General features: G+C 37.6%; 1 protein-coding gene across 9 annotated transcripts in view; it reads right to left on the bottom strand.

Moving 5' to 3' along the window:
- Positions 1-11,534, bottom strand: part of LOC137638642 (putative uncharacterized protein DDB_G0286901) — a 69,025-nt gene that overhangs the window by 56,999 nt on the left and 492 nt on the right. The window contains exon 1 of one of the 9 annotated variants that reach the window (XM_068370907.1): positions 9,292-9,328. The exons of 1 other annotated variant lie outside the window; for it this stretch is intronic. In XM_068370907.1, the coding sequence (XP_068227008.1) occupies positions 9,292-9,313 (22 nt within the window). In that variant the 5' untranslated portion in view covers positions 9,314-9,328. 7 more of the 9 variants (XM_068370910.1, XM_068370913.1, XM_068370909.1 and 4 more) reach the window with 7 other exon arrangements.

Raw genomic sequence — 11,534 nt, forward strand, 5'->3', positions numbered from 1 at the left:
GATCCCCGCAGACAAGAAGGAGCAAAGGTGATCTCGCTTCTTAAGAACTCCAGACACGTACGAAGCCGCAAGCTCGCCAGACCCATCCCGAATGGCTTTATCCATGCATGACATGATGAGCATGGCAGTGTCCTTATCCGAAGGAGAGGTCTTTCTGCTTAACGCTCCCAAACACCAGTCCAGGAAGTTGAAGATCTCAAAAGCACGAAAAACTCCCTTCAACAGATGGTCCATGTCCGAAAAGGTCCAGCAAATCTTGGAGCGTCTCATAGCCAGCCTGCGGGGAGAGTCAACCAGACTTGAGAAGTCGCCCTGGGCAGAGGCAGGAACTCCCAAGCCGGGATCTTCTCCCGTGGCATACCAGACGCTAGATTTGGAAGCAAGCTTGGTCGGAGGAAAGATGAAGGCTGTCTTCCCAAGTTGCTTCTTGGACTGCAACCACTCTCCCAGTACCCTTAAAGCTCTCTTGGATGAGCGCGCGAGTACGAGTTTCGTAAAGGCAGGAGCTGCTGACTGCATGCCTAAAGCGAACTCAGAGGGAGGTGAGCGCGGGGTTGCAGACACAAACTGGTCCGGATACAACTCCTTAAACAGGGCAAGGACTTTCCTAAAGTCTAAGGAGGGAGGCGTAGTCTTGGGTTCTTCTATGTCGGAGTGCGGATCGTCCAAATGCGCAGCTTCGTCGTCATCAGAGACTCCTTCATCCGAATGCTGAGGAGGAAGCGGCAAAGGTGGAGAAGAAGGCTGAACGGCTGAATCCGGCAGCACGGGTGCATGCGTAGCTGCACTGGATCCCACATCATGCCGCTGCTGGTCAGTCTGAGAGCTGGCAACAACAAAAGCGCAGTGATGGTGCGTGGTGGGGACTGCCGTGGGTTGCGGAGACTGCCGCATTGCGTCAAAACACGGCAGCTTGACAGCACCTTCCCACTGCTGATGCGGTAGCTCACGCATGTCAACGGAGGGTGCCGCACGTCGGCTAACGTCAACATGCGTCTGGCAGGGTCGACTGCGCATCGGTGGTGGAGCTCTCACAGGCGGAGTGTGGGAGCAGGCAGCCGCAGTATCTGCTGAGCGCACAACCGTGGCAGGTTGTAGGTTAACAGGTGCAGTGTCAACCTTCTCAGCACGATACTCCTGCATGAAGGAAGCAAGCTGAGACTGCATAGACTGCAGCATAGACCACTTAGGGTCTACCGTGGTTGGTGCGGCAACAGACGGAGTGATTGCCTGCTGCGGAACCACTCTACCTCTCTTGGGAGGTGTGCAGTCTTCGGAAGACTGCGGCGAGTCCGAACTGACCCAGTGGCTACACCTGGGCCGTTGGACTCGCTCGGAAGGGACCTTGCGCTTGAGAGGTCGTGAGACCTTGGTCCAACGTTTCTGCCTAGAAACTTCTTCCACAGACGAGGAATGAATGGGCTCACTCGTCTGTTTGTGGATGGGACGATCTCTGCAAGATACGTCCGCAACCACTGAGGGTACATCTGTACGCTGATCAAGGCCTGTCGAACCCTTTGGTCCTTCGACATTGCTTCTCCCCTGGGCTTGGGAGCTTGCAAGAGGTCCCGGACTGGGAGGACGACTGGCACGAACAGATGCACCCTCATGCGTAACACTAACACTGACACTTTTCACCGCACTTGCACTCACTACACTTCCCACTGCACTTTTCTCTTTCAACTCTTTGACATCGGCCAAGAGTTGATTGCGGTCATTAGCTAATGACTCCACTCTGTCACCAAGAGCCTGAATGGCACGCATCATGTCCGCCATCGAGGGTTGAGCACTAGTAGCAGGGTCGGGAGTCACCACTACAGGGGAAGGAATAGGTTGAGGGGCATGGGGAGAGGAAAAATCAAAAGAGCGAGACGAACTCCTCCTGATCCTATCCTTCTCTAGCCTACGTGCATTCTTAAGGAATTCATTAATCCAAAACTAATCAAAAAAGCTTGATAAGGTAATGATAATAACTCCTGTACAGCGAAAGCTAATATCTAGAGAGAATACATCACCAAAAAGCGTGAAATCAACTCCAGAAACAACAGCGTATCAAGTAGGTCTTGCCGGTGGCACGACAGAGGAAAAATTGGTTCTTGTTGACAAGAAGTACCTGAGTACCTACTCGACAGATGGCGCTGTTGTTGTACACCCCCACCTGTATAGCGATCGCTGGCGTATCCCGACCTTAGGTTTTTTCTGTCGGGCAACAGAGTTGCAGCTACATGATCATCGGGTAAGATTAATATTGAAAAAGAAAAATTATCAAGTTCTAAATAAATAACTGTCAGTTCCAAGACAAAGAGAGAGAGGGCATGTCTGCATTCTCCATTGCCTGATATCCCCATTCCACCATTTTATCACTCTCCTATGATAAAAGACGATGGCTTGTACAGTATTTGTGTAAGAACAAAAAGAAATTAGGATGGCTTCTTGAAACAAGACGCCACTTTAAAGGAAATTGTGCCGAAGTCTACTCCACAATCAACTACACTACCTACCAGTAATTATATTCCAAAGACCTGATCATACATACGTTTTAATTCAAACTCACGTAATCTAACAAGAGAGCTTACTTTAAAGAAAAATGCTAAATTTCATATACCTAACTACATCACATCCTCTGTATAATTCCAATAGGAGACAAGTGATCCTGACAGTTGTAAAGACAGCGAAGTTACTATTAATCAATCAACCATTTATGTCAAGGCTAGCCTACCTTAGCTTTATCAAATCTTAATATTTGGGTATTTGTTCAAGGAATTCTTTTGCTACAAACATCATTTTCTTATTTACCAATTGAAAATTAGCTTTAACATGTATTTACAATATCTTGTACAGTAATACAAATAAGTCTATAGGACACATTTCTCCAATATACTGTATTTTTTTAAGTGTGACATGTATAGTAGAGACCGTGGTATGTTCAATTCTCAAACATCATGAAAAGCAAGTTATATTCCCTTTTCATACTAAAACATCATTCATTCGTGGATGTAAAAAAGGAATATTTTAAGCAAACTATGCAAAAGAGTTATTTTCCATATCCTTGATTTTAAATAAAATTAGAATATCCATTCTACATATTGTTTATTTTTGGATTTATAATTTCCTAAAACTTATTCACTCACTTCATCCTCTATCCAAACAAATGCTTTACTGCCTATGTATAAACTATACATAAGAGATAATTTATTACATACATAATGTAGTTTATGTAACTGTGACTTCATTCGGAGCTTCGGAACTTAGTGCATGCACTTCTCAATTCAAAAGATTTTCTGTGGTGGAAATCATTGTTACTAAATTTCCCATTATCATTCATAGCATTAACTGACATAACAAATATCTTCCCCCCATTTTCTTTACCACTTCTACTTCCCCCATTTTCTTTACCACTTCTACTTAATTGCCTCATTTCATTCTAACTTGCCTATCAATACCTTGGCTTCTACAATCCTAAGAACCTTGTCCACAGCCAACTCGTCTGGATTATAATATACTTTGACTGGTTGAATTAATCCTACCCTTGAGGCATCACATTGTGAGCTGCATAATTGCAAAAGGGCCAGGCAATCTACAACAACAACGAGATATCGCTGTACCTTCCTTAAGCTCAAGATTGTAAATGAGTCTCCTTAGGGACTTTACCAACATCCACTCCCTAAACATTCCCGTAATGTTTTGGCCTATCAATCACTTCCCATGTGTGTTGCAAAACAATAAACAATTCACTACTGTATACAAAATCTTCCATGTATCAGGTTAATAAAAGAAGACTCTTTTCTGTCCTCTGTACATCTAATAAGAATTAAAGGAGCAGACCCCAACCCAAACCCCATTACCCACAGATTTTGAAACATTCTCATAAGCCGCAATGCTAATTTTGATAGAGGCTGTCATTTTGAAAACAGCCACTTACATATTTCTCATAATAAAGGTAGATCAATCCCCACCCTCTGCAAGAGTATGAGTTGAATGGTCCTGAGATCAGCCTTAACGGATACAGTCTCCCTTATTGTACCTGGATCACACTGCCAGGTGTCTGCTATCTTAAACCATGTACTGAAACGTTCATGCAATTAGCCAAAAAATTGAGCCACCAATTATGGACCTCACCCTAACAACGACTGACTTACAGAAAGCGAGAGCAAGAGAGAGATATGAATGTTCACAAAAGAATGTCAAATTATAACAAAGGCAACGGGGGCTACCCATACGACAAAAGGAGATCGATAGGAGCAGTCTGTACGTAGACGGAAATTTTAGTACAGTACTGTACGTAGAGGGAAATCTTAGTACAGTACTTTTGGATAGATCATCAGATCTATCTCTTCTGGAGCAGAAATAGCAAAGAGACTTCAATAAGATATATTGAGATAATTATGGCAGCTGTCTAACAAATGAGGGAATAAGCTTAGGGAACTTCTAAGCAAAATGACCAATCCCTGAATAGAAAGTAACAGCACCCACAAGCCATCAACTAGTTTATAGCAGATTGTTATTTTTTGTAGGTCTGAATGGTGATCTACATAGTATATTCCCTGGTCATTAGACTGATATTATGCTAGAATGTAAAATTATAAAGGCACAGCTCCCCGAGTTATAAGTCATACTCAAATACTTTATCACTGTATTTTGCATGTCAGCATAAACCTTATTATATTACTAATACAACCATAACATTTCTGTATTTGTAGGTAATAATCATCTAAGAAAAACATTGCACTTTTTACTATATCTATCACTCAAATTCCTTGAAGACAAAACTACTGAAAAATGAGGGGGGGGGGGGAATAATAAAAACTAACTGACAATTGGTTAAGAAGTACATTACATAATAATCTGTGAAAAATATTCTAACAACACTCATCAATGGATCAATGACATCATATACCACCTAGCAAGACTCATCACAACAACTATGACATAACACACTTCAACTAGCTTTTATCAAAATATTTAATGATTAGCTTTCCTTACTTAAAAGTGCTGATTAAGTTTCACGATTACAATTCATTTAAGAAGCATATTTATTGATGAATCTTACCCTTACAGTTCATACCTAGAGTAATGCAATTCATAACTTGAGCAATAATACACACTCATATTATGAATGTACTTCAAGAACAGGAATGTCACAATATTTGGAAGTCTAAAACAATAAAGATTACACTTAGTACTTAGGAAGTCAGAAATGCGATGTTCAGCAAAATCCCTTTGTGTGAAAGTAACTGAATAGTAAATTATCTACTTGAGAGCTTACACTAAATGTCACCATAATGATTGTGTGATAAGCTTCATAAACCATAGTATGTTGCATTTACATGAAAGAGCTATGTACCTTTTCATACTACTTTACTGTATTTTGTGTACTGCACTACCAGACTGTACTGTATAAAGTCCACCAAAGAATCCCATGACCTTGCATATCACATTTTATTATTTAAACAATTTCATTAATACCCGTTTTGCAACTTTCTTGCAGATTCCATTAATGCTTGATTCAATTACGCAAGACTTACCAAACAATCAGTACAGTGTGAGTCAGTGAATGACATTAAAAATAAAAAAAAACTACTGTATATGAGGAAATAGAAAAGACAAGGTGCTTTCAGCAAAATTGCAAATTGATAATAAATAAAGCATAACAAACAACTGACTTCCACAGTCAACCTTAGCTCACTTTGAGAATGTGCAACACTACATGCAGCGAAATCGCTTTGTAAATGGAAAACACAACGAAAAAGTTTGTACAAGATAAAAAAACAAATGCTGTACAGAATACTAAATTATTCAGAACTTTTCTTATATACAAATTGACAAAAATTCTTTGCGGTATTCTTGACGAAAACCAATAATCAAAGCGAGGTTACGGTGAAGCTCACAGCTAAGGCCATTCCTATGGTCAAGAGGTATATGTTACAGTACTAGCTGAAAGCTACTGTTGATCAATGAAGTCGATGTAAGGTTATGATACAAAACAATTTAATAATCTATCAGATGAAAATCTGTCACAACAATATCTACTATTTTATATTGAGATTACTCTATACTGTACACTAATTGTCCAGGTATATCAATGTGAGCATGTTGTGCCCATCACAAATGATCCTTGACATATAAGAGCTGCTGTAGCTAATGTCAAAGCCCATAAAACTATATCAGAATATTAAAAATCTTTTCTAAATTCCCTTTTACTTAGTAACCTAATTCATCTATGAAGAAATATAACTAGCAAAAAAGCTTTCAGTTAATGAAATCAATAAATAGATGCAGGAAAACAGTATTTCAGCAATAACCATCAAAACGATATCATGTAAACACCAACGTTCTAAGAATCCTAGAAATAACAACAAAAATTATATTCTTTAGACAATTTTCTTCCTTCTAGCCCTAAATTTTATTATCCAAATAGTTTTAAGATTGCCTAAAAGCATTTACTTTAAATGAAAACATTCTTAAAATTTCTAATACAGATTCATAATAATAGTCACAATTTCTTGAACAAATATTGATCATGTTGCACAAGGGAAACTAGGGTATATTCTTGTATTGCACCTTCATTTAATGTTGGCTATAATGCTACGACTCTATATCAAGTGATACAAAAGGAGAAAAACAAAAAATAAAAAACATCACAACCAGAGGAATAAGTGTCGCACGAAGTTCAGTTAAATTATATAAAATTACATTTATTACACGTACCGTAATAGTATATATCAGCGGTTCTGGTTCCATTACAACTTTTATAAGTACTGTTTACGTGAGCAGCGTACTTCATTACAATATTTTTCAATAAAACTATAAACAAAATATTTCTGTAGAAGGTACTGGAAACGAATACAACTATGACAGTATTGCGACAACGATGACAGTCATTACGTAAGTTAACAGTTATGTTACAGTATTTCAGAAAACTAGCAGGTTAGACGTGTCGTGATTTCAAATGTACACGACTCTAAAAAGCTATTCGGACACGAGTCTTTTTATAGTTTATTTATGACATATTTGTTTTTGATGTTGTTAATAGTTTATATATGACATGTCTGTTTTGACGTTGTTACTTATTTTAGAATGATTTATTGTTAATTTGTTCTCTTCATTTATTTATTTCCTTATTTCCTTTCCTCACTGGGCTATTTTTCCCTGTTGGAGCCCCTGGGCTTATAGCATCTTGCTTTTCCAACTAGGGTTGTAGCTTGGATAGTAATGATAATAATAATAATAATAATAGTGATAGAGTTATGGTACGATGGTAATAGAGGTAATTGTACTGGCAACCATATCAAGTATAGTACACGATTCGGATCACGTCCCAGGTATCGACTGCAATATGTTAATATCTAATAACGTGTCATTTAGAAATAGAACGGTGGACTAACTTATGTAAGAGAATTGTTCTGATATAAATGTTCATCTTGGTTACGATAACTCAAGGTTTAGTTGCTGATGGTGATGTTAGTCTCGTTTAAATATAGTCATAGTGCAAATTCTACGACCGAAGTTGAATACAATGCATGAACTAGTAAACGTCATTTATAAACATAGTAAGAAATTGATAAAACAATTTTGGGAGGCGGCTCAGTGTAAGAAAAATCACTCAACATTAAAATTACAGGCCTAAAAAATTCAACATCAAACAGAATAGGACTAACATCATATAGGCCTATGCTTAAAAAATTCATAAGTATATAGGCTAGGATTTGTGCATATCTGGCTAACTTCTGGACTTGAATGTATAAAAGTGAAGTTCGACATGAATATTGACTGATGTTATTCTTGACATACTGATATAAAACTATTAGTATATCTAATATATAGGCATAAGCTATACCACTCTTCCAAAACAACTGATATTTATGATAGTATTGATGCATAAATTAATAGTATTAAGAACAAGATATCTATTGCGAAATACACACCGCCATATCAGGTCTAATACAATAAAAGTTAAAAAAATTAATCCAAAACAGGGCATTTAACCTCAACATAAACTGTCTAGATATAATCATTTGAACCTGTAGCTGTTCAGTGATCATGTGTTCAACCTGACGAAAATTAGGTCACCTGATCCACACCGGGTTTCCACCCTACTTCAAATATAATTCACTCGACAATGGCATGTATATTTACACAACTGAAAAGCCCAACACAAAAACAACATGAACGGTGACGTAGGCCTAGATAAATACAGGCTTAGGATAGACCGAGTCTAGGATATAGTAGGAAGCGGCTTCAAAGGGGCCGTTCTGTCTACAGGCATGAATAAAACCCAATAATCATCATGCATGATAGATTTCTTTTAAATATATAACACAATTATACAAAGAAGCACAAGTCCGGTATGTAAATAGGCCTATACGTACCAAAATAAGTCTCTCCTGTCAGAAACACCCACAGATTTATGACGTAACACATGACTAAAAATCGTCACAGAAGCCGACATATACGAAGCATGGCAAAACGAACATATACAAGGCTTCTAACGAGTGACAACATCGGTATACCATAATAAAATGTAACTCGGAAGCCAGCAAACTGCCAATCAGTGACAAATTCAGAGTGAAAACTCAGATAGAGATGAATGAATATCCCTGGCTGGCCGATTGTCAGTCAAGGAATGCGTCACTCCTGCCTACTTACTACTAATCTCTTATTCCGGATAATTTATCAGGTAATGTGATGATTTTCACAAGCCAGTGGTTGCTCCTATGGCTAAGGCATTCCTTCGTAAGCACATTTTGACATTAAGTTTAGTAACACATGAAATATTCAACAAAATGCGAGGGTTAACTATACCAGCAGCAGTCGCAGAGTATTTCCCAAATATGGTGCGATCACGAGAATTGTTATTTACAGTATTTTGCCTTCTTTTGTCGAAAATAAAATATTATCTTATTATATTTGGGCATTCATATATATTTATAACCGTAATAATATAGTATTACTTTATTTTTCAGAATAATCTTTAAAAAACCATTTAGTTGGAATCGCAAAGCCGGGCTATTTAACTTTGAAATCGCCTTTCATAGTTACCGTGTCAGGTATTTTCTAGAAATATATATGGCCCCATCATAGGTTTTACGTAACTTTAATTTGTATTGTTATAGCATGAATCTTATATTCATTAAGATAAAAGACGTTTCATCTTACTATATAAACAGAATAAAGCGAACAATTAGATGAAAAACTTCCAAACGATACTTTCCCAAGATTAGGCGGCGTTACACAGCACATGCCGTCATCATCATGAATCATCAATGTACTGTACTCCATTTAAATGCTTACAATAGGATACCTCCGTGGTCATATATTGCCAAAGCAAGGCTAATGAAAGTGATGCTGTATGGAAATCTCGTGAGATGACACAGGTTGGTTAACAAATAAGAGAATGCGCAGTAGATTTTTGCTCTTTTAAACTTTGGAGCAAACCACTACGTCATAAGCCACTCACGGTGGCGTCATTTTACGCAACACTTGTTAAAGTACCAAGTGAATGACTGAGATTATCCTTTTCAATTGATACTTGCAAATTTGAAAAAAAGAAATGTGAACATCAAAGCGCCATTTCTTTGCTAACCCAAGTCAGAAAAATACTGTAATTTAAATAGTGTATAAATAGTTAAAATTGCATATTATGTGCGTATGTATAGTACCATTTGAACCTACCACGCGTTTCCATTAACATGTATTTCTGGGTAATTTTTTTTTCTTTAATCTTGTATGTTCAGTTTCCATTAAAGATTTGACCTTGACATTTGGACAACCGTGATAACTTTAAACGGCTAGTTTAATGATTAATTATACTTTCGTGCACCGTAACGGTTAACATTTTAGCAACACAATTTGGTTATTAAAAAACCGCCGGTGTATTCAATGAACTAGCCAAGGACGATATTCTATTAATGGTAATTTGTACTTCCTCGAAAATTGACATTGATGCATGAAATATTCCTTACCCCAAAGAATATCAAGTTTAACTCATAACATTTAAAGGACGCCTCATGTCCGTTTTTCTTTGCTCCCATAATTTACACGTTGGGAATTAGCTTCTCTGTCATCTATTTATGCTATCCAGGTGAAAATCAGCTTCTTTACTTGTTGCTCTTGTTCTGTGGACTCCTGTGAACCGGGATTGCTATACAAATGACGGTTACAAATTCCATTTCTATTCAAAATCATTGACATACCAACAGATGTCGCAGGGAACGAGTAGATAATGTTGTATCACAATTTCCAACGGATTTAAGCAGTTCGTACCAGTAACCGAAACAATTATTGTACGCCTACGGTAAATAGATATATAATTATTGTTCTGTCAGGTAACAGGTTTAATGGTCTCAGTACTTGAACAGCTTACGTATATCCCGGAGTAATGTTTATTTTTTATTTCTATTTTTTTTCTACTTTACCGGAAATCGGTAAAAGTTGACTTGGAGCATAACAATGAACAAATAGAAAATACCTACGTTTAAAATTCGTGACTGTATGTTGGGCAAATCTATTGAAACTAGATCAGTAGTACAAATGTGTTAAAAACAAACTTATTTGCTATAAAAAAATAAAGTGTGTTTATTGAGTGTCCTAATAATAGGTATCAACAGTTCAACCTTGCAGGGAATGTTTATATGTTAACCAGACTAACATGACTTTTTTTATAGTATATTTTTGAAAGGTCTATTTTAATGTTACTGTTTTCAAAATGTTATTTTAATTGTACATAACTTCTCTTGTAGTTTATTTCCTTTCCCCACTGGACTATTTTTTCACGTTGAAGCCCCTGGGCTTATAACATCCTGTTTTTCAAACTAGGGTTGTGGCTTTGCTAGTAATAATACTAAAATAATAACATCCTTCCCTGTTGTCTTAGTCTGCACAGCGTTTGCAATACACACACGACTCACATTAATTCATAAAAGACGCTACGCTATAGTAGACCTATATTTCAGTACATAAAATGGCTCTGATCAATATTATTTTCCCTTGAAATATATCTTTACTTTTCAGCTTCTTTCCCTGGATGGGTGGATAATTCAAATGAAGAAATTTCTCACACCCTTTTATGTAAACGAGATTCCTAGACATGAAACTTCTTGATTTCATTGCATGGTTTGACCTAGCCTCCTTGGATTCAACACCTGTCATTTAAAGCCTACGGCATCTACGCAGTGAGTTATAAGGCTGTCCAGTAGAGCTGAAACCCTTTCCTGTACGTAGGCTACAGTATACGAATTCCACCCACGCATGTCTAACACCCTACTGTTCCCTATTTTAAACACACGCACACACACACACACTATATATATATATATATATATATGTGTGTGTGTGTGTGTGTGTGTGTAAGTATATATCACCCGCGCATGTCTTATACCTTACTGTTCCCTATTTTATACACACACACACACACACACACACACATATATATATATATATGTGTGTGTGTGTGTGTGTGTGTGTGTGAATGTATACTGTATATCATCACCCGCGTATGTCTTATACCCTACTGTTCCTTATTTTGAACACACACA

The sequence above is a fragment of the Palaemon carinicauda genome, chromosome 3 (assembly GCF_036898095.1).
Source record: "Palaemon carinicauda isolate YSFRI2023 chromosome 3, ASM3689809v2, whole genome shotgun sequence".
Taxonomy (NCBI): domain Eukaryota; kingdom Metazoa; phylum Arthropoda; class Malacostraca; order Decapoda; family Palaemonidae; genus Palaemon; species Palaemon carinicauda.